The sequence below is a fragment of the Amia ocellicauda genome, chromosome 3, assembly GCF_036373705.1.
Source record: "Amia ocellicauda isolate fAmiCal2 chromosome 3, fAmiCal2.hap1, whole genome shotgun sequence".
NCBI classification, from domain to species: domain Eukaryota; kingdom Metazoa; phylum Chordata; class Actinopteri; order Amiiformes; family Amiidae; genus Amia; species Amia ocellicauda.
Genome location: NC_089852.1, coordinates 11,831,616 through 11,855,166, shown reverse-complemented (window position 1 = coordinate 11,855,166; position 23,551 = coordinate 11,831,616). Strand labels below are relative to the sequence as shown.

The window sequence follows — 23,551 nt, the reverse complement described above, 5'->3', positions numbered from 1 at the left end:
TGGAGTTCAGGAGATTGTCTTGACCAGGACCACACCCCTAAATGCATTGAAGCAACTGCCATGTGATTGGCTGGTTAGATAATTGCATTAATGAGAAATTGAACAGGTGTTCCTAATAATCCTTTAGGTGAGTGTATATATATATATATATATATATATATAGAATCTATTTTAAAGAAAGATTTTTCAGCTTCAGAGAATATACAGCACTGAGAAACTGCTGATTGGGGCATGATTAAACTGGAGCTAACATTAGGTTAAATTATTATTTTTATATTATTAATTTTACTTTATTATTCCACATTATGCTCAAAGGTTAAGACATGAGTAGGTGAGCATGTACTTCTTATTTTCAGCAGCTAACTTAGTATTCAAAAGCCACATACTGACTAATGAATTTGAATACATATGCAATCAGTCAGGTCTTTCGCCTTTTTTAAAACTAGGTTAGAATAAAGATCGAAGGTCTCCACACCCACACAATTAGGACATAAACAAGGGTTCAAATACATTCAATGGAAAAAACAGTGTTGTGTCAAGTTGATGTTTCCCTTCATTCAATAACTGACAAGAGCATAGGAACTGAAACATCAGCTTAATTTATCATCCTCTGTAGTTCAGCAATTAGTTTTACTTCGGCCTACTTTAAATAAAAACCTAAGCCCTCTAAATAATTACGTACATAAAAACTAATGCAGAGTAGCTTCATTTGAAATGCACTCTTTGAAGTTAAACAAAGTTCCTAATTTTCTGTATCTCCAGCATTTGCCTCCCACTACCCCTCCATAATGACACTTGACAGGCTTGTATTCCAAATCAACCAGGCAAGCTTCGGCACCCAAGAACACATACTGATGTTGAGAGCATACTGCTGCCTGCAACCTGGTCAAATATTTTGCATTTCCAATCCCACACACGAATACAAGAGAAATAAATGCTTTAGAAAAGGTTAGTTTTACCAATTTAATTCTAAACGTAAAAGAAATACAGCTCCAAAATGCTCATTGTATCACCATTAAATAGAACTGTTTGACGTGTTTAAAAACCAAATGCTAGAGTGAGCACAAACATTTATACTGTGCATATCTATATATCTATATAGATATATAGATATATGCACGGAATGCTCAATATTCTCTGAAACATGACCTTGGATACATACAGTAAGACCCTTTAGAATGTTATAATAAAAAAATACTAATACAGGAAATTAATATACAGTTGCTTAACAGTAAAACTACACAAGAGATTTGAGTGACAAAGACCAATCAGTTTCTCTTACAAGTACACTACAGCTGCACTAGAGGACTGTGGGATTTACAAAATCTTCAGAAACGAATTCACCTTGAACTGCAGCCCACAATCACTCTTTACAGCAGCACTCGCTCTCAATCTGCCATGAGCAGCAATCAAGGACGATATAGATGCCTAGACACCTCTCACACAGAGAGGGAGGCAATCATCCAAAAATGATTGCTTGATTACCCTATAGTGCCCCACTGCAGATAGGGGTGTACATTTGGGTTGACAATGCACATTAATTGAATTAACAATAACTAATTTTGTTTGAGCTTGAGTCAAGAGTTTCTAAAACCCTGTGCATGCCCAGTTTGAAATTATGAAATTGATCATGTTTAACATCACAGCCCATACAAGTCATATAGTGAGACGATACATAATGCAGATGTGGGAACAACTTCGGTCACATTCCAGTGGCCTGGGAGAATGAGCGTTTTTCTAGCCACTGTCACATACCACTAGACCACGAACATAGTTATTATAAGGCTTGGAGGAAGCTATTAAAACCTCTGAAATAAACATTGGTGTTCCAAGTTCTTGAAGGGTTTTTTACATTACAAAATCTTTCAAATTCCAGAAACAGGACTAATATTGTTATGGCTGCACTGTGCTGCATGACGTAGGCACCCAGCAGACAATCAAAGCAGGAATGCTTCACTTTAGACACAGTGGATTACTGCCATTTTCTTTTTTCTTCCTTGTCTCTCTATGTAAACGTACCAGTATCAATACGCCATTGCTCTTTATGAAAAATGCTTCATTATTTAAAATAACGAAAAGGTCTTTGTTTGACTCCGATGCAGTTCACACAGATCATTTAAACAACAATGAGGATCTAGCAGCAGAATTAGCACCTCACATTCACAGCATTCCTAATGATTGGATTTTAGGTTAAATATTGCAAAATAGGAAGAGAGTGGGTCAAAAGATTAACCAGATAAGGTTTGTTCCACATCTTCAGTTGCGATCACTTGTCCCTATTGTCTTTGTAAGATATACATTTTAGGAACTTGTCATCATAGTGTCTGTTTTGCGGCACAGAATATTTTAAGTATTGTATTGTTTTTCATCCAGTCCAGTCTCTGTGGCTGCTGGCTTCTCTTTCCTCGTGCAACTGCTGGGCCATGCGGCGAGCAATTCGCTTCATGTCTTTCTCCACACTAGGATGATCCTCCAGGTCTTCGTGGAGACACCTGGCAATCTCCAGCTTCCTGAAGTCTTCAGGCCGGACCAAACGGCGGATAGCCTGCAGGCACCTTTCTTTCAGCGTGAAGACTGCAAAACATTGACAAGTACTTAACATTTAGAAGAGCATATACAGGTAAGGCAAAGAGATTGTGATTATACTATTTCCTTGTTCATTTAAGTAATTAACAATGTAAGCCAAATAATCCTGATGAATGGCATCATCATTATTTTCAATATCGTCCTACCTTGAAAACAAAATGTGCATATTTAAATAAGTTACCTGGCAATGTGATGTGCAGCAACACCATCCGAGTATTATGGGCTGCTGTGGGGACAAACATCTCATTTCCATTCACAGCCAGTGGCTCATCCGTCTCTGCGTCTCTGAACAGCCAAGGGTGAGCTACATTTGAATACAAAGCTTACTTTACGTATTTCTAGTAATAATAATGAATCCAGTAAGTATTCACATAATAACTACAGAAACACTCAAACCACTGCACGAATCCTGTAACCACCAGGTGTATTTTATTAACTTAAAAAAAAAAAGTACATTTTTCTTTTTAAAGCAGGATTGCCAGTAGGCTATTTTATACTGTGACTTTCTTAATTTGCCCAATCGAATGAACCATGCGTTAAAGGTATCCCTAATGTGGAACAGCAACCGATCATCTTAATTTACATATCAAGATACAGATTGCTGCCAATTTATATACAGCTCAAAACAGCAGTATTGGGGATAAAAAGGACAAACTGAGCAAGACTCACTGACGAAGGTCTTCATGCGCCTCCCTGTCCCAGGCTGCAGACTGTCATACGGCTGCGGCCTGCCTTTGAAGTTGATCCAGATGGGCCGCACAACGCAAGGGCTCCGGTTACAAAATATCACATTGGCAGGTGTGTCGCTGCTCAGGGATCTCAGTAAAGGCAGGGGACCCTCCGGGGCTTCCTGAGGCATGACAGCGCAGCGCAGTGTGGTATAGCAAGTGTGCTTAGAGTTAGATCTGATGAAAGTCGTCTGCTCTGGGACACATTACGGAGCAAACACAGCGAAGCCTCTTGCTGTAAAGTTTCTTACAAACACATCAAACTAAGTTACATCAGATACCTTTTATGTATACCACAGCTGGAGACATGCTCCGTTTAAAGCTGATGCAAATCCGTCCAACTTATCCAATGGTAACTGGCGGCTGTCCAATAAATACGCAGTTCATTACTCGTTGTCTAAGAATTTTGATCTATTTTGTTGTTTCTTCCCCAAAAATCTCCTGAGGCTACTGTTTGTTTCTCAGCTCTCCTCTGACGCGGGGTTCAAGCGACGTCACTTCCCGTTGAACCCCGGAAGGCTCGTTGAAAGACAGAGCAGGCCGCCACTCGTGCTGTGTCCACGAAGAAGACTGCAGTTCCCAGAGGGCCTTGTGTGGGACAGTTGCACGATGGGAGGAAGCGAATGAAGCGCATGTTGTGGAAATGACAAGCGACTAATGAAACAGTTTGTTTCAGGTCAGTATGTGATCTGCATGTGGTTGTCCCACAGAGATTCCGTTTCAGTACAAAACGAAATGTTAAATAGGTATATCTTGTTTCACGTGAAAAGTAAAAGTCATGGAATAATAAGTCCTTACCGGCATTTCTAAAATCATACATGCATGTCATATCATGCGTTGTTACAGCACTGTAGATACCTGCAATAATTTAATCAAGTACCACGCATAAACGTAGCTTTATTTTAATGTTGTATCAGTGTATTTAAGTATTTATAGTATCAAAACTCGTCCTATTCACGCATCTCGACGAATACTGGCCACATTCTTCAAATGTTAAAAATGTTAATGTATAGACTCATGTTTAGCTCTTATTGTCGCCATGGCGTTGTTTGTGTCGGAGTTATTATTTTAAATCAGTCGCTTTTTACAATCTCAGTCATCCCTATTTCAGTAGATCAGCACAGTGCGTCACAGAAGTTACATTTGCAAAATTGAAACGTAACCGCTTTTACAAATAGAGATGCAAGTGCAGCTGTTACAGAGTAATGCATTATTGCATACATACATGCAGCCTTGTGTTCTATACTGTTTCTGGTATAGCAGGATATCTGTATTAATTAATATAGGATGTAACATTAATCTTTAATGGCTACAATTGCACTCTTACATCTGATGTTCATTGTTTATGATTTACTTCCCCCAAGTTTGTTTTGTTATTTTTGTTAAAGGTGTTTTGTGTTCTCAGATGTGGAGACGAGTATTTTTGAGGCGGACAGTAGTTGGCAGAGTTTCTCTTGCTTGGAGCTTCAGAAGTCTGTTCACAATGCAGGTGAAAACGAAAGAGTTCCAGTCATTATTCACAGATGGCCTGAATGGTATAGCAGGTACAGTATCAATCAATCCATTTTTATTTGTGTAGCACCCTTCTCAGGGTAGCCACAGAGCCACAGAACAACAAAATGAATAAATATTAGAGATGCTTTAAGACTACTGCAATGGATAATGTGCTGGGGAACTCTGCTTACCAGATAACCGTCTGTGATAATCGTTTTAATAATGTTACTTTTCTATGAAAGTAACAAATAGTCCTGCAGTTTTAATAGGGAACTTTAAATGCTTAGTGACTACAGACCCAAAAAACTGGCAAACTGATCAACATATTTAATTTAAGCCGTCCAGAAATGTACACATTCCCCAGGACCAGGCTGGTGGACTCCTGGGTAATCCTTTTTGTTTTTGGTTTCTCTAGAGCTGTTTGAGCAGAATAAGTTTGAGCTGAGGATAGCAGGGGGAGCTGTGCGGGACCTGTTGTCAGGCAAACAGCCCCAGGATGTGGACTTTGCCACCACAGCCACCCCCAGCGAGATGAAGAGCATGTTCCAGACAGCGGGCATCAGAATGATCAACAATAAAGGAGAGCAGCACGGCACCATAACTGCCAGGGTCAGACGGACTTTAATAGAGCTTTTTGTCACCACAGAAGCAGACGTTTATGTAACTGTCAAAGTTCTTAATGTTGTTATTTTAAATGAGTCTGAAAAGTAAAGTACAAACCACTTAATTTGACACAAATTTAGCCTATTAATATTGGATGTTAGCGTTGCTGTGTACTAATTACACATTTATGTACCTGAAATATTTAATTAATTTAAAACCGCAAATTAGCCATGTTAACCATGCACAGGAGTTTTAACAGATTAGGAGTAACAGGGCTGAAAAATAGAGCTTTTAATTCAGTAGGCTGAAGGCCTTTCATCCTATAAACCTCCAATCAAAGAGCAGTTTCAGTTCCAGAATTCTCCTTATCTAGTGGTGCTTACTGTGTGTTTGTGCCTGGGTGTCTTGTAGATCCACAACCAGAATTTTGAAGTGACCACACTGCGGATTGACGTGGTGACGGACGGGAGGCATGCAGAAGTGGAGTTTACCACTGACTGGCAGAAAGATGCTGAGCGAAGGGACCTCACCATCAATTCCATGTTTTTAGGTAAACCACGTACTTGCTTGATCAAGTAGGAAATCATAGTTATTTCTTCTTTTGTTTTTATAAAAGGGTTACTTATCAACCCTCACCAGGATAAGCGGTTTTGAAGATGGATGGATGGATGGTTACTTAGCAATGGGTCTGTGAATTATTCTGTTAAGATACCTTAAAGAAATACATGTTGAACAAGATGAGCCTTGGAAGCAATGGTTGAGGCTGTAGCCTTAACTGTGTCCTTTTCTGGAAATGTCTTGCCTGTGGTATTTATGGCTTAGTTTGACATTAATACCTTTTTAATGAAGGTCATCTGTTTCTTTTCTCTGTATTACTTTGACTTTGTTGAAACAGTCTGTTGTGACCCCCTGAATATACTGAGAGCAAGCTTTGCAAACTGATCCCAAATAATATTACTGTAATTGTATACCACATTTTGAGTCATGCTATTGTTTAATATGAAATGACCACCAAATTGTAGCCAACTCAAAACCTGACATTGGCTTAAAGAAAGCGCCTGTGGAGATTTTCTGAGAAGCCGCATCTCTTGCACAATGTAAATATGTTAATCAGAGTGATTGATGTGTAGTGCTTTACTATCAAGAACATTTGACAGTCTAAGCCAGAGGGAGTAGATATAATGTAGAAATTACCAGGAAAAGGGTTAGATTTTTTTTTTTTCATTCAGTGCCTCCAAGCCATACTGTTTGTTTCTTCTCTGTGATAAATAAAATTGATTTCCTAGAAAGGATGGTACACTGTTCTAGCTTTAAGACTCTACATAACTAACTTGTCCTGCTGTATGGTGCTAGGATTAGATGGCACTCTGTACGATTACTTTAACGGGTACGAAGATCTCAAGAAGCGAAAGGTCAGGTTTGTTGGAAGTGCAAACCAGAGGATCCAGGAGGATTTTTTGAGGATTCTACGATATTTCAGGTACTTACATTATTATTTTACTATATCTAAGCAGCACACAAGATTTTTTTTTTTTTTTTTTTTAACCAGAACTTAAACCAGATTTCATTATTTGATAGAAAAAATATAAAATATTTACAGCAACATTTTCCTGTTCAAAAATGGCAGGATCGTGGCTGATCATTATTCTTAAAGAAAGCGATCAGGGAATCATAGCTATATTCCCTGGTACCTCAATACGAAGAGCTATCTCTTTGCCTCAAATAACTTAGAATGGGAATTGTGCTTTAAGCAGCAACAAGGGGGAATAATAATAATCTATTGTAAGATATTCAGGGTTACTTCTCCTTGTGACTCACCCAATTGATGTGGCTGCAGGTTTTATGGGAGGGTGGCAGAGGAGCCTGGAGATCATGAGCCTGAGACACTTGAGGCCATTCGAGAGAATGCCAAAGGGCTGGCTGGCATCTCAGGAGAGAGGATCTGGGTGGAACTGAAGAAGACTCTGGTGGGAAACCATGCGGCCCACTTAATAGACCTCATGTACGACCTTGACGTAGCACAGTATATTGGTAAGCGATCTAGTGCTACAGATATTCTCACACCTTTGTGCACACCTGCCGCCCAGTATTGACTGCAGCTCAACTCTTCCCTTCACAGGGCAGTTTTGTCCATTTCAGGTGGCACTACTGCTCTCTGCTTATTCAGGAGCTTTAACACTTCAGCACTTACTTTTTCACCTGCGTTTCGCACCCCCGAGCTGAACTCTCCAATTCATGCCTCACATATGGCCTAGAATTACATGATAATAAGTGCCCTTTAATGTAATCTTTATATTTAAAGGATCTATTCAGGTGCTTATGCCCTGCCACTGACATTGCTGAGCAAATCCACTTTCCTTTTTAATTTGTTTCAGGGTTACCTGTGGAGGGGAATCTAGTGGAGCTGAATCGAGTGTGGAAACACGTACAGAAGTGGTCCCCAAAGCCCATGACTGTCCTGTCTGCATTGCTCAGGGCAACAGAGGAAGTGGAGAAAATCGACCTGAGGTTAAAGATCTCTAAAGAGGAAAAGAACTTGGGTGTGTTCCTGGTGAAGTACAGAAGAGACCTGCTGAAGGCAGAAGATGAATCAGACTGTTTGAAGCCATACAGAGACTTTATTATTGATGTAAGTCTTACCTCTCTTTGCCTTCTGAGATGCACCAAAAGCAAAGCCTATGAATGATTGTCCAAGTTGTATTCTCTTCAAATCCTGCCCATTTGTTTCCGTCTTTGTCTCGTCTGGTGGAGATGGTTATGCAGGTGCTTAGGGGTCTTCTTCCTCAAAGGGTTCTTATGTGTCACTGCTTTTTCTCTCCTATCCCTAGTCCAGGGAACCAGATGCCCAACACAAAGTCTGTGAGCTCCTGAAGTACCAGGGGGAGGAGCAGCTGCTGGCTGAAATGGAGAAGTGGTCCATCCCACGCTTTCCAGTCAGTGGGCATGACCTCCGGAAAATGGGCATATCTTCTGGCAAGGAGATCGGGACAATCCTGCAGAACCTGAGGGAGATCTGGAAAAAGAGCCGGTACCAAATGGACAAGGAGGAACTATTAAACAATGTCAAGTCATAAATAGAGAAGCTTCTGTTTCCTGCCCCTTCAGACCATTGCTAAAAAAAGGAAAAACTGCCATTGCTCCACTTTTTCCATAACCCGTTTCTGACGCTACTGAAAATATTGGAGGTGAAAGTTAAAGGGATTGATCTTTCCAGAGGAAAAGTATCTGCTTGAAATGAAAAAATAAGTTTACACAAAAGCATAGGGAGGTTGGATTAACAGTTTTTGTGTTCCTCCATGAAGTGGCTTTGCAGGACGACTCCCATCCCTCTTTACTTGTTGTTACTACATGGGGTGTTCAAACTTGTGATTCATGGGTATAGCTGTCAAAAAATAAATCATTCATCAATTTACTGTTAATAGTAGTGACATAAGGTAATGTAAGCATAATTAAAGGGTTTTGCATTTTACAAAACAAATTAAATGTGATATTCACAATACCTATATATTTTGCGTACATTCAACCCACCAACACAAGTGCACTTTGCTACTTTGTATATTGACAGCAGATTATGCAGACCTGCAAGGATAGTAATTACTTTAGTTTTCTGCCAGTTGTTTAAAATTAACCGTTATTTATGACCTTGGTGAAATATAAAAATGATCATGCTGCATGTTTCATGAAACTTCTTTCTAGCTCTTGTTTGAATTGTATTACTCTGAGAAACACTGTTGTACGTGTACAGTTAAAACTTTCATCTTATTCTTTCAAGTGCATATTCTGAAAAATAAATAACTTGTTTTATTTTAGTTTGTTTCCCTTCTCTTCTAATTTCTATTTTGGATACATACTAAAAGCATATTTTTTCCCTGCTTTTAACAATCAACAAGGCACAAAATCATGCTGCTGTTTATATTATGGCAAAACATCTGATATTTACATTTCTCCACTAACTATTGATTTACTGAAGCAGCAGTAAGGGTTATCGAAAGAGGTTTGTGCTGCCCTGCTAATGAGGGAGAAGGAGTAGTCTCATGAATACTTACTTATATCCACCCACTGTAGAAACAACAGCATAATGAACGGGACCTGTCTCCCTGTGAGAAAAGAGAAGGGGGTTGTGTTTTTTTGATTACCTTTCTCCTGCCCAGCAACAGTAGCAAGTCACAATCAAAGAAGTTATGTGGTTAGATTTTGTTGATGCATTGTAACTCAACTGAAGTGAAACTAATAGTGTGTGTAGGTGATCTATGTATAGATCTACACTCACCTAAAGGATTATTAGGAACACCTGTTCAATTTCTCATTAATGCAATTATCTAACCAACCAATCACATGGCAGTTGCTTCAATGCATTTAGGGGTGTGGTCCTGGTCAAGACAATCTCCTGAACTCCAAACTGAATGTCTGAATGGGAAAGAAAGGTGATTTAAGCAATTTTGAGCGTGGCATGGTTGTTGGTGCCAGACGGGCCGGTCTGAGTATTTCACAATCTGCTCAGTTACTGGGATTTTCACGCACAACCATTTCTAGGGTTTACAAAGAATGGTGTGAAAAAGGAAAAACATCCAGTATGCGGCAGTCCTGTGGGCAAAAATGCCTTGTTGATGCTAGAGGTCAGAGGAGAATGGGCCGACTGATTCAAGCTGATAGAAGAGCAACTTTGACTGAAATAACCACTCGTTACAACCGAGGTATGCAGCAAAGCATTTGTGAAGCCACAACACGTACAACCTTGAGGCGGATGGGCTACAACAGCAGAAGACCCCACCGGGTACCACTCATCTCCACTACAAATAGGAAAAAGAGGCTACAATTTGCACAAGCTCACCAAAATTGGACAGTTGAAGACTGGAAAAATGTTGCCTGGTCTGATGAGTCTCGATTTCTGTTGAGACATTCAGATGGTAGAGTCAGAATTTGGCGTAAACAGAATGAGAACATGGATCCATCATGCCTTGTTACCACTGTGCAGGCTGGTGGTGGTGGTGTAATGGTGTGGGGGATGTTTTCTTGGCACACTTTAGGCCAATTTAGTGCCAATTGGGCATCGTTTAAATGCCACGGCCTACCTGAGCATTGTTTCTGACCATGTCCATCCCTTTATGACCACCATGTACCCATCCTCTGATGGCTACTTCCAGCAGGATAATGCACCATGTCACAAAGGTCGAATCATTTCAAATTGGTTTCTTGAACATGACAATGAGTTCACTGTACTAAACTGGCCCCCACAGTCACCAGATCTCAACCCAATAGAGCGTCTTTGGGATGTGGTGGAACGGGAGCTTCGTGCCCTGGATGTGCATCCCACAAATCTCCATCAACTTCAAGATGCTGTCCTATCAATATGGGCCAACATTTCTAAAGAATGCTTTCAGCACCTTGTTGAATCAATGCCACGTAGAATTAAGGCAGTTCTGAAGGCGAAAGGGGGTCAAACACAGTATTAGTATGGTGTTCCTAATAATCATTTAGGTGAGTGTATATGTATAATATATATTTACATACAGTTAATAATCAATATTATGTATAACCTTCGTTTGAAGCAATATTATTATGTATAAACTATACTCCTTTATCAATTATGTTTTTTTTTTTTTTACCGGATTACTTGAAGCCTATAGAAAAACTAGTCTGCAGTTTATTGAACACAAAGGGAGAATTAACTTTTAACTCCATTAACTCCATTGAGTTCTTACATTTTATACAAACTGAAACTGTAAATGTTTTTTTTAATGCACAATTGAATACGAACTCTGGTTGGAGAGTCCAGTCCAGTCCAGTCCAGTGCGCTCCCTGCGCTGCCTGCGCTGCTCTGAGGGGAATGACGGCTCAGTCCTGGTGCTGATGGATAGCTCCTCCCTGCTGAAGCGCTTCAGGAATATAAAGCCAGATGCAACAGCGGCGAATCGTATTTTGCTAAGCAAGTTCATGTAGTGCTATTACTGGTGGTTTTATTTTCCAAACCCTCACACAACTCCAATAAGAAGAAAAGAAGCATATGTAAGTGTTTATCTTTTTTTATACACAAAACTATTTAAAATCAAAAAGGAAAAGAAAGATAATTGATTTAAAATATCACTGTGCAGTAAAATGTAAGATGGTGAAAGTTACACAAACTCAACAACACTGATGTCATCTGCAGCAAAACCTTAATACGATTACAGTATTCAATATACTGTATTAAATATATTAATGTATTGTATGGACTCCAGATTGGGTAGCGACAATATTTGTAAAATAAATAAAACTAAAATGTTGAATACAATATATCAAATTGTATACGGTATATTTTATAGAAGCTGTGTATGATAAATGCATGTATTGGTTTGATGGCTCGTATGAGGTTTATATATAGCCGTTAGAAAACTAGTATCCCAATATCGAATTGAATGAAAATGATTTAAGTATAATTGTTTAAACTGTAAGAAAAGTTTGCAAAGCAATAGTAATGCTAATAATCACAATAATTATATGATGATGATCATAATACATAAAACATAATTCGATTGTCTATCACATGTAATCAACACGGGTTTTTACCAGTTGTAACAAAGTATTTCAGCATGTTCCTGTTAAGCACAATTTGCATATAATACGAGTTTAATACAATTAATAAGTTTTCTTTCCTCTTTTCTCCTCAGTGCAAGATCCCAACGCAAGCCTGTGAGTCTGGGAGAAAATATGGATTCGTTTTACTCAAATATCAGTAATTTCACTCTTGAAATGGAAGTGAGCCAAGACTTACCCAGAAACGAGAACCTAGCCAAAATTGAAATCGCACTTTTGGGCATCATATTCTTGAGCGCTGCGATTTTAAACGCCGGGCTCTTATTGCTGCTGTGGAAGAGACGCAAGCAGGTGTCCAGAATGCGCGTCTTTGTGCTTCACCTCTGCTTGGCGGACCTAGTGGTGGTTTTTTTTCAAGTGTGTCCCCAACTCATATGGGACGTTACAGACAGGTTCATCGGTCCCGACGTCTTATGCAGGCTGGTCAAGTACCTACAGGTGGTCGGTATGTTTGCATCCACCTACATGATTGTGGTGATGACCATTGACCGCTACCAGGCAATATGCAACCCCATGGTGACTTTCCAGAGGAAGAGGACGCGCTGGAACGTCCCGGTGTGCGTGGCCTGGGCCATCTCTGTGGTCGGCAGTCTCCCGCAGATCTTCATCTTTTCCCGGTTTGAAGTCGCACCGGGTGTCTTCGATTGCTGGGCTGAGTTCATCCACCCCTGGGGACTGAAGACCTACGTTACATGGACCACGCTGGTTATTTTTATCCTCCCTATCTTCACCGTGGTAGTGTGCCAGGTGAGAATCTGCAGAGCCGTCCAGATCAACCTGTTCATCAAGACGCACCAGGAGGGAGAGTCCGCCCCTGCCAACACTTTGCCTTCCAGGGCAAGCAGCGTGACCGGAGTGTCCAAAGCCAGGATCAAGACTGTGAAGATGACGGTCGTCATTGTGCTGGCCTACATCATCTGCTGGGCTCCTTTCTTCACTGTCCAACTGTGGTCCGTGTGGGATGACAACGCACCCACAGAAAGTAAGAACACTGTAAATACCATTGCATGTCCTTAATCTACTTCCTGATATTTCAATATACATATATTTCTCGCAGGAGAAACTAACTATGTGGTAGGGATGATTAACTAATATGCAGGATTTAATGTCAACACACATTTTGTTTTGCTTTATAATTTTGGTTGATGAGATGGAAAAATACATATATTAAAGATAAGAGCTAACCCCCAAGAAACACTGTTATGTGTTTATCAAAGGTACGTATCATATACAAGAGCATTTATATGCTGTAGTAGTAGTAGACATACTACTATGACTTCTACTACTACTACTACTACTACTACTACTACTACTACTAATAATAATAATAATAATAATAATAATAATAATAATACCAGTTAAGTCCAGTTGTGTGGATGTTGGTGTCTGTTCATAACTTGTACTTATTTCAAATAGTTATTTTTATATATATATATATATATATATACAAAGATTGCCATGAACATTTTCTTTGATTCATTTTCCATTTGCAGCTGCTACATTTACCATCTTGATGCTGCTGGCCAGTCTAAACAGCTGCACAAACCCCTGCATCTACATGCTGTTCAGTGGGAAGCTGCCCAAGAGACTGGCGGCAGTACTGTGCAGGAAGGCATCTGACAGAAAGGACTCCATACCAGAAGAGGCGACAGTGGTCAGCACGCTCTACACGAGTTTCAAGAGCCTCTCAGACTCAAAATAAAGAGTTCTCTATGTCTTACTCTTCTTACACTCTTCAGATGGGTGGGTATGATGTTGCCAGGGTTCTACTCCAAAAATGAAGCACCCCCACTGGAGAAAAGATAAAAACAGAAATACACAAAACAAAATGTGAAATCGAGGTAGAACATTGCTGCTATGGAAGGTGTGTTCCTTCAAAACCAAAACATCCCACAAAAACATCAATAAAACATCCAGGTCATTTCCCCACTCAATGTAATCAACTAAAAGTCATCCAAGATGTTTTATATTAGTGCACTGGGGTAATTGTCAAGCAAGTATGATAGTCGGAAGGATAAATAATAATTGAGGTCAAGGATATCTGTGTGTGTGTGTGTTGTTGAAACTAGTTGTTGAAGGAAGGTTGACAGTAATGGAGGATGAATATAGGAAAAACGTGACCCGCCACTACCAATATAAGCAAGTGAGTCTCAAAGGAAGTAACAAGGTTGGTCCTGGTTAATACATTATTGTTGCTGGTCAGAAAGTGTATCAGATGTTACACAACTGTATATTATGTAATAAAAATGAGAAGATAATGTGTACAGTTTATCTATAGTATATACAGATTCTTCTGTGGAAAAAAACACCTGTGTGAAGGTGTAACTTTATAACTTTATTTTAATTTCTTCTTTTCAGTTTCGTGATTAATGTGAGCTGCCTCGCACAAAGGTGTTGGCCAAATGAAATTTAACAAATATTCTCTCTGAGATGTCTTGTCATAATGAGTTGAGTAAGTCTTTGCCCATGGGCATCAATAAAAACTGAAAGATCAAAAGGAAAATCTATGAGAATCCTTCTCACTAAACACACCCGTTGTTGCACACAACAAAATCCACACCCATCATAATCTTTCTGAACTTCTTAGTTTTTATTTCCCTGTGCAGCAATTAATGCAGGTAGCCATTGACACATCAGTGAGTGCAGAAAAACCCTGTGGGTGAAGAATCAGTAAACCGTTTCCCACGTGAACTGTGCAATTTGCTGCACTGTTTGACGGATAGTGTGCATTAGTTCAACGATTTTCAGAGCCGGATTCTTTTCTCAGTAACTACCACTCCAATTATTTGGAACTAAACTGGAAACTTACACCTGCCCAAAATAAACGATCTGAGAGCTAAATGTAAACTCATTTCAGTCCCAGGAGAGTGGAGGAGCTAAGTATAATGTATGTTTTTGTGAAAAGACGCAAGAGAAATAATGATTCCTTTCCTGTACAGTAGTTGTAAACAGCTACATTTCTTCAGGCAGAGTGTGTTATTCTAAACACGTTTCCACAATGACAATAAGTGGGAGTTACTAATGTCTTTTACATGCTTCTTGTTTAACAAAACTATAACTGGCAATACAAAGCTATTCTTAGCAGAAGTTATACATTTGTTTTTCCTGTTTATGGACAAAGCCTAAATTCTTAGGGATTATTCTGCACTTTCTGTAAAGGAGCTTTAACATTTCCAAACAGATTAATCCTTAACATGTGGCAATCTTTATCCAGAAGGCAGGCGTCAGCAAAGACAATTCATAGCTGTTATTGATTAATCATTTTCTATGTTTAAACCTTTCATTCAGCACGAGAGGAACAGCTCAGAGTACTTTACACATGGTCAAAATAAGGAGTCCATCAATAGCCATTAAAATAATCTCAGGAGGGAGCCAGGGAACCAATATATGTATTTTAAATGTATTGAACAAATATACAAAAACTACCCCAACAAGAAGGAATAATTTGGAACAGAAAAGGTAAATAATACTTAAATAAATACATAATTAAGCAATTATACAAAATTACAAAAAAAACGAAATAAATACAAAGTTGTGAATGTCAAATTGAACAGAATTAATCAAAAAGCTTTCAAGATGGAAAAGGGATCCTAGAGGTTTTAGTTTTTTTAATGGCAAGCTAACGGGTATACTTTGGTTAATACATTTAATTTCCTTTCCTTAAAAACCCATTGCTGCTTTAACCATTTCCTTACTTCCAATATACATGTTCAAACTGTCTAATTTGTTTATCAGACATATATACTGAGAGAACCCAACATGTATTTGATGTAAACTAGCTTTCCATTGGCATTTGGAAAATAATTGCTTTGCTGTGAAATATCAATTGTTCTGGATCTTCTGTGTCTTCAAAGTGCAGCTGATCATTATTTACATGTTGGTATTTGTATGATGATGTATTTAAAATAAAATAATTAAGTCTTCCTTTTCCTGCTATTTTGTGAGTGATTTTATGGATTGGATTGTATAACATGTTTACTTAATAAAATATAATATATATTTTGTTCTTATAGCACATTCTAATTCATTGGTTGAGAATATGGTTTGATGCTTGGAATGGTTAAACAGAAAAAGATACAGAATATAGCAGAATGCAATACAATATACAGGGAGGCAAAGCCCAGCAGATTACAACACAATGGCCAGTCTACTGTTGCTGAACTAAATAAATATGAACTCTTGCATGAACAAAAATGGTAAGGAATTCGATTTTTAAATAAGTTATTTCTGAGCAGACACCCTTACCCAGTTGCCACATCAAATATGCATTTCAGAAAATATGCACATTAGAAAAACACATCTGTATTTTGAAATATGATTATTACTGTCAGTCTTTTGCGGTTTTAACATCCCAATAAATGTTAATAGTGCCACAACCACAATCAACAACTGAGAAATGTAAAGGGTTTCTGGTGTCTTTTTAAAGAACTACTGATGGAAATAATGTCACAGTGAATTGAACTGAAGATGTTTTGGGTCTCATTTACTGAAGGCAGTTGCTGATGAAGACATTATTTTGGTAATCTGAAGGGGAAAAGGAAAACTTGATTTGGAAGAATGCCCCATAAAGGAGGAAATGCACCTACAGATGTCTTTATATTTTTTGCGAAAGGGTACAAAAGGGGAATAAAAATAGCAACTCTTTCCCAAGGCGTTCAAACATATTTCCTTCCTCTGGAAACACACAAGTCAGATTCCTTTTGATCAAAGTTAGAATAAATGTTGCTGGATGGACAGTTTGCTTTCTCTTGAGAATAATGCCTTGACTTTCACCCATTTTAGTTTTTATTTTCACAAACTTTAAAGCCTGGACATGCTGTTAATGAATCTTCAGCAAAGGAAGTCCCCCCCCCGACACACACACACTTAAAACATTTATCACATGTCTGACACTTTGTACATGTGCATGAAGATCCTTGGTTAATAGAGAACCACTTGTGGAATAATTGTAATTATGGACACCTTAAGAAAGGGATCAGTGAAACTAAGAACAAGACTAGACTAGACTAGACAAGACGGGATCTGGTATGGCAAGAAAGTTCATGGGCTGCAATCTAGCAGGATTTCAAGCTTCCTTTAAATCTTTAGCTGCATTTGGAAAAAGGGTCAAATAGGTGCAATTAAGTTCAATTAACTAATTAAGAGCTCAGCTGTCTGTTTAAGAACAGTGCAGTATAGGGGTTAAGGTAGAGAGTCCATTGTGCATCAGATAATTTGGTGTTGGGTAGGATAGTCTTCATTTGATATTGGGATTGAGGGGTCCAACAGGTTTCCAATAACCAGTAACTGAGGATCTGGGAAGTTTTAGTCCTCACAAACAAGGTAAACTGCACTCTCATCTTAATCACATGCGCAGAGAGCATAGGCCCAAAGGCACAAGTCATTAAACACATAAAGGGTGTCCATTCTGTATTTGGCATGTGTGGACTTACCTCTTGATGCTGACAATTGTTACATTGGCCCATGTTTTATGCAACTTGCAGTTCCAGAAACTGAGTGTTGTGCAGAGGGCATAGAGCATGCAGTATCACTGCTCCTTTCAATGCCATTGATGGGCTGCTTATGCTGTGGCCTCCCAGTGTGGAAAAAAAGCTGATGGCTTAACATTACCCATCCCTGTGGACGCAGGGGAGCTGTGTACATCTGTTCTGTGTTAGTTTGAAGGCTTCAGTTGTGAGTCGGTAAACAGATTAAAATTATAAATTGGAAGTGTGTTAATTAAAAAATAAACAGCAGGGAAGAGATCGGGGAGAAGAAACTCCACAAAGAGCACAGAGGACAAGAGATGTGCACTTTTAGAAAGTAGATTGGTGTGGTGAAAAACAGGTTTTCCATTACGAAACAGTATGATGTAATTTAAGGCCTAGATGTGAGCCTGCCCCCTTTTACACCACTCTTAGCTTGTCAAAAAATTAAAGAGAGAACATAATGTCACTCAAGTACCAAGTAAGTGCTCCTCTGCAATCAGACTGCCTGAATGGGCAATTTATCTGAGAATTGACACTGTAACTGGTTTTCATTCTTTGAAAAATACTGCATGTTTCTTTCTGAATCGACTGCTTCCTGTTGTGATAATGGGGTGCTGGTGAATGAGGCTGTGGGTAGGGTAGGGGGCAGTTTTAGAAATGTAAAAATGGCTTTAATAATCTCAGCAGTACTTTAATGGAATATGGATAAAGATACTGTAACAAATTGGATATCTAACAACATTATTATAATGGTGTGAAAACTGAATGTAAAGTAGGTCATGCAAAGTCAACAGTGACCAAAGGAAGTTTAAATAAGCCTAGAGTGTTTTATAACCACTTTATTTATAACATTTGTTTAACAATTGCCTCATAGCAGTTTCAGACAACCCTTTCCTGTCGAGCATGCAGAATATTTCTACAGTATCTTGGAAAGTGGCAGCAATTAACATTTGTATAAATGGATAAATGAAAAAAATATTTCACAACTTCCCATTAGTTCTACTTCTTGTTGCAAACACACATGAATCACAGTAAGAGGGGGAAAAAACACCTGCCAATCACAAAATAATCCAGTGGCAATACTTCATGTTAACCTTTTGACTGACATAAGATTCTTCCTTCTACCTCATGCTCAGAAGCTGTGATTTTAATTTGCCATTGATGGGTGGGTCAAAGTTTTGGATTTGATCCCAGCCTAACATAACAATGGACAGGACGGCTAGTGAAGAGAGGTAATCATGCTTAGATCAAGGGAATACTCTACTGGAACAAAGAAAAAGTACCCTGCGAAGATGACAGATGAATGCAAAAGGTTTGCAGGAACAAGGAAGAGTGGGATAGCAAAGGCAGACCTTTGGGGAGAACCTACACAAGACTTTCACCCAGCAGTGGGTCAAGAGGACCAAAAATGATGAGGAAATAATGACATGAGAGTGTACCCACTCAAAAAAAACAAAAACAGCTTTCAGAACATGATGTCAAGACATCCTTTTGTGCAAAGTGAATGTAGGAAATAAAATAACCATAATACTGCAGGTACATTTCAGCCTAACCTATCATATAAACTGTGAATCTCTTAATGTTAAATGTGAATCCTCTTTAGAAATAAAATACATTACTAAAACATTTATTTCTGGTATTTTTATTTCTATAAGGGCATACATGTATAACTGAAGTCATTTCATGAATGTTCCTTTGCAGTGCGAGCGAGTGGGGTGATGGAGGTTATGTATTATGCACTTTCTGTAATTAAACTATATGAAAACTTAATTTGATGTGCAATGCATTAATCATAATTTGAAAGTGTGCAGTAATTTCCAGATGAATAGCTACAGTAAATTAAGTAATGTAATAAGCTTTTGTAATGTTTTTATGTGCCTGAGACTGAGAAATGTGTGAATTAGCGATTAGTAAGAGGTAGTAAGTAAAGATCTAAGGTGCCATTGTTTGAAACATAAGAAACTCTTTCATTTAATAAACAGACAAACAAACAATTACAAAATGTTGTTTTCAAGTGTTATAAGCAAAATTAAAACAGCACATTAATGCACAGGAACTGTTTACTTAATATCAAAACAACAAAACTAAGCCCTATTTTGTAAACTCTTTTTAATAGTACCAGGCAACTGAGAATGTATTTGCCTTGGTCTCAATGTCTAAATATTAAAGATATCAAACATTAAAAGCAATATCACAAGCAAAAATTGAAGCATTTTGTATTTTTCATTGCTATTTTCATCAAGAATCATCATTAGAAAGCATCTTCAAACACTAGGGCTTTCTCCACAAAGTTGCTTTTATTTTTCTTCTTCCTGGACAAGAACCTCATACTAACCAAAATCAGACAAACAAAAAACACAGACAGAATACAATTTTAGAGGAAGAACAAAGGCACAATATACTGTTTATATGAAGGGACTGTTCTGTCTCTAAGGATTTTCTATTCCAAACCCCACAGAGTTGCGTACCTCTGTACTTTGATACTGGAATGGTTACATAACACTGCTGCAATGCTTGAATTCACATCTCATCTTAAGACAGTAAAACAGGTATTTATGATGCTTAATTTCAGAACCCCCATAACTGCCTTCTCTGCCTCTGAGGAAGAAGAGCAGAGGTTAAGTAAAGGTATATGGTAGGGGAGCTTTATGGGGTTATCTTATCTTATTATACAAAATAATTGAGGGTTATCAAGACACAATATTCAAATGTATTTGGTGCTCACTCTGGGTTCATGTCTGGAGATAGGTCTGCTTTATTTAAACTCTCTAACACAGCTCCTGCCATAACCAAAGGATTGCAAGACAGCTTCTATGAATAGCCAAGCAAAACTACCTCTTGTCTCCAGCAGAAAGCCTGTGTCGTGGGGTGGGGAACATGGAAGTGAATCTCACAAACAGCAACCATCCTGAGAACTCCTAGATTGGGGGGAACATAAATAATCTCTTCACTGATCTGGGGAATGAAGAGAAAGCCCATGGATTTAAAAGACACCCACATAGGGCAGCTGTCACAGCTGTGGAGTACAGGTGCATGTACAGTGCAGAAGGTCTTTTAAGAATTCAAGTATGTACTGCATTCAAGCTTTACTTACTTACACTTAGTATACATGTAATATATTAAAGTTATGACAGCACTCATAAGGTATGCATTTTGTTTTATTTTTTTATTAACCCCAGAGTTCACAATCCTGACTCGCATCATAAACAAATAGATTTCTAGCCCTAAAATGTGGAAATCCTACTTTAAGAAAGAACATTGATTTATTTTGGAATTATGAGAGCAGTTTAGCCCTTGAGAGTTCCACTTAAGTGGAGTGCTCCCCCAACGTTTGAGCGTGTCAGTCTTTACATAGATAAGGTGTGAAGTGGCTGGCTGTCTCTTATGAACAAGGCAACACTAGATAGACAGGAGTTCACCTTTAGTCTACCATGTTTATTATTAAACTGTCACTGCATAGATTTGCCAGGATTTCTGTTTACAAAATTGATAAATAATGCTTGAGAATTAAGAACTCCAAATGGTTTGCATAGGATAACACACAGATGTAGGTTAATTTACCTGCCAATGCCAATCATTGTGGGAATGATGCATTAAGCATTTTTCACAGCCTAAATAAAGTTCTATTTCCCTTTTGCTCTGTAATTAGGATATTAGTGCTACTGGCTTCATAGATACATGCCATTGATTAGCATTGGTATCATACAGAACGGTGATTACAGAAGCACAACAAGCCATTTTTCCTAAGGGTTACAGGGCTGCCGGCACAAGCGCAATTGGACATCAATCAGCCACCTCTCAGTGAGAATGTAAAGCAGGTTAAACCCACCATTTATGTCCAAAAGCAATGTATCAGTGCTACAAAGAAAGTGCCTCTTTTTAGGTATCGATTAAGAAGGAGAAGATACTGCAAATTGATCATTCATTGTCTGTCAGGGCAACATTGCTGAATTGTAATGTCCACTTATTGTGGGGGGGGTGGAGTGTCAAGGGAATACAGAATGGAGAGGACGGTACGGCTTAAGAAGCTTTTCTGTGAAATCAGTCTGTATTTCACAAGATGGACACTAGCCAAGTTTTCAAGTTTTCTGGATGAAATGTATAGACTGACAAATTGCCCCTTGGGGGTTAACCTGAAGTGAAAGAGAGCATAATCAATTTACATGTTGCTATCATATGTAGCTCCTCGTCAAACTCAAAAAGAACAGAAAAATATATCATATAATTATTTTCATACCATCTCAGTCTAAGCCGAGGGTGCAGGCCAGTAATGCTGTAAGAGCCTTAAGGACCAGTCTTGCTAATGTTGCCAAGCACTTTTGCTTTCAAGTCCCTGGTTTGAAGTGTTTTATTATTATTACTTTTTTTTACCACATTTAGGTTTAAATGTTGAGGGGCTCAAAACAACAACAAAAAACCACCCTTTATAAATGTGACATGCAGAATATGGTTTCTATAGCAGTTGTTAAACAGTCACAGCGTTTGCAATGTTTTAAGATCATTTCCTGACACTATACTGTTGTCCATAACATCACAACAAAAATGTTTCATAATGAATGATCTATGGTATGATTCTTTAACAGTTGAGAGAGGCTTAGCCTTTTTCTTTGTATATTTAAATAGCCATATAATAGCCACCAATAGTACATCTCAGAACAGGGACCGAATCATTTTGTATTGAAAGAGTCAGGTGTTGTCAGATATAAGGCTAACATTGCCTTCGGGACCACATTATTCAAGCTGCTTCAAAAGTCAACTCGGAAATGGATTAAGCAGACCTGACAACCAAAACAGAAGTCAGGTGCAAAAGAGGATGTGAAATAACACAGAGAAATGTCAGCTGCCAATGTAAAACAATTTAAGAACCAGAAAAATACAAAATTTGTAAGCATCAGCTCCTCCCATTTCAACCTCGTCATGCTTACTTCAAAGGTTGTGCAAACAGGGCCCAATGTGTTTTAGTGACAGCAGCACTGTTCCTTTGCTTTGATGCTCCTGACAGGTACAGTGTCTCTATGAGCTTCAAAGAACAAACTACCTCAGAACAAACCTGGTGAAAAACAACAAGAAAAGATCAATGCTTAAAATAAGTTGCTGGAGGTAGAATAAATGCATTTTAGGGCCTTAAAGTTCCTAATGTTCACTTCCCTTTTAAAAACTTCCTGTATTTTACAATGGTAGAACCACTGTAAAGTGAAATCATATTAAAGAAGGGAAAGGTGTAGTCAGTCTCGATACAGACCATTCAAAACCATGGCACGGCAAAGCAAAGGGTTTAAATAAGTGACTCCCATAAGGAGATCATTGTAAAACACTGACCAGAAAATGTGGGGTAATTCAATATTTGGGAGGTATATTTTGGGAGGATATGTATTGGATTTAGTTAGAATCATGCCTTTCTGAACCTCTTTGCTTGCATTTTCATTTAGTAATAATGATTTAGTGAAATCTACTTCTGAATCCATTTTACAAGAAATTCATTTATATTTTAAAGAATTTTAAAAAGCTACTGGATGTCAAAACCATCCAATTCAATCTGACTTTCAGTTAAGTATGCATGTTACGACCCCAAGTGGCTGATGTAAGGGGATAAGAGTACGTAACATAAAACACAAATGCAGTAGTGGGAGAGTGAAGGAAGTGCAAAAACCAACACAATATCAATAATATATATATATATATATATATATATATATGAAGGGTTTATTTACAATGGGGAGGGGAGTATGTACAAGTATGTACAGTATACAAAAACACGTGATGATAATGATACAAATAATGAACAAAAGAGTAAACCACTACCTGACTTGGATTTGTAGGACGACCCTAACTAGCTACACTAACTAAACTATCTAAACCTAACAACTAGTACAGAGGGGTGATCACCGCCCCTACCTAAATACATAATGTGCTAGACAACATACATCCCTACGTGTCCCCGTGTAAACCCATGGGTGTCTCACCTATCTACCCGTTCTCAAATTCAGGGGGGTGGGGAAGACACAAGTTGGACTAAGGACATTTACGTGAAGGGTATGGTAGTTATACACGAGAAAGGCTCGGAGAATATTATTGCTGATGCCCTTTCTTATGACGGAT

At 38.5% G+C, this 23,551-nt stretch overlaps 3 protein-coding genes across 5 annotated transcripts; 2 read left to right on the top strand and 1 right to left on the bottom strand.

Annotated features, from left to right (window-relative positions):
* Positions 1 to 949: 949 nt before the first annotated feature.
* On the bottom strand, positions 950 to 3,775 carry vhl (von Hippel-Lindau tumor suppressor). The gene is made up of 3 exons (XM_066698161.1): positions 3,256 to 3,775; positions 2,768 to 2,890; positions 950 to 2,574 (listed from the first exon to the last, which is right to left on the bottom strand). The coding sequence occupies exons 1-3, from the start codon at positions 3,443 to 3,445 to the stop codon at positions 2,366 to 2,368; spliced, it is 522 nt and encodes a 173-aa protein (XP_066554258.1). The 5' UTR covers positions 3,446 to 3,775; the 3' UTR covers positions 950 to 2,365.
* A 62-nt stretch (positions 3,776 to 3,837) lies between these two features.
* On the top strand, positions 3,838 to 9,220 carry trnt1 (tRNA nucleotidyl transferase, CCA-adding, 1). Of its 3 annotated transcripts, none has more exons than XM_066698159.1 (8): positions 3,838 to 3,990; positions 4,720 to 4,858; positions 5,224 to 5,417; positions 5,823 to 5,961; positions 6,765 to 6,891; positions 7,249 to 7,442; positions 7,787 to 8,040; positions 8,240 to 9,220. In XM_066698159.1, the coding sequence occupies exons 2-8, from the start codon at positions 4,720 to 4,722 to the stop codon at positions 8,483 to 8,485; spliced, it is 1,293 nt and encodes a 430-aa protein (XP_066554256.1). In that variant the 5' UTR covers positions 3,838 to 3,990; the 3' UTR covers positions 8,486 to 9,220. The 3 variants fall into 3 exon arrangements, with proteins under 3 accessions (XP_066554256.1, XP_066554255.1, XP_066554257.1); XM_066698158.1 differs by having other exon boundaries at positions 4,703 to 4,858; XM_066698160.1 differs by lacking the exon at positions 3,838 to 3,990 and adding an exon at positions 4,042 to 4,060.
* A 2,846-nt stretch (positions 9,221 to 12,066) lies between these two features.
* Positions 12,067 to 15,908, top strand: avpr2b.1 (arginine vasopressin receptor 2b, tandem duplicate, 1). Its single transcript, XM_066698157.1, has 2 exons — positions 12,067 to 12,966; positions 13,478 to 15,908. The coding sequence occupies exons 1-2, from the start codon at positions 12,099 to 12,101 to the stop codon at positions 13,684 to 13,686; spliced, it is 1,077 nt and encodes a 358-aa protein (XP_066554254.1). The 5' UTR covers positions 12,067 to 12,098; the 3' UTR covers positions 13,687 to 15,908.
* The last annotated feature ends 7,643 nt before the right edge of the window (positions 15,909 to 23,551 follow it).

Excerpts from the sequence above, each read along its gene's own strand:
- avpr2b.1 (XM_066698157.1), top strand. The coding sequence starts at position 12,099 with ATGGATTCGTTTTACTCAAATATCAGTAATTTCACTCTTGAAATGGAA. Across the intron at positions 12,967-13,477 it reads TGACAACGCACCCACAGAAA|CTGCTACATTTACCATCTTG; the intron begins GTAAGAACACTG and ends TTCCATTTGCAG.
- vhl (XM_066698161.1), bottom strand. The coding sequence starts at position 3,445 with ATGCCTCAGGAAGCCCCGGAGGGTCCCCTGCCTTTACTGAGATCCCTG. Across the intron at positions 2,891-3,255 it reads GCGCATGAAGACCTTCGTCA|CTCACCCTTGGCTGTTCAGA; the intron begins GTGAGTCTTGCT and ends ATTCAAATGTAG. Across the intron at positions 2,575-2,767 it reads GCTGCACATCACATTGCCAG|TCTTCACGCTGAAAGAAAGG; the intron begins GTAACTTATTTA and ends AATGTTTTGCAG.
- trnt1 (XM_066698158.1), top strand. Across the intron at positions 5,962-6,764 it reads CATCAATTCCATGTTTTTAG|GATTAGATGGCACTCTGTAC; the intron begins GTAAACCACGTA and ends GTATGGTGCTAG. Across the intron at positions 6,892-7,248 it reads AGGATTCTACGATATTTCAG|GTTTTATGGGAGGGTGGCAG; the intron begins GTACTTACATTA and ends ATGTGGCTGCAG.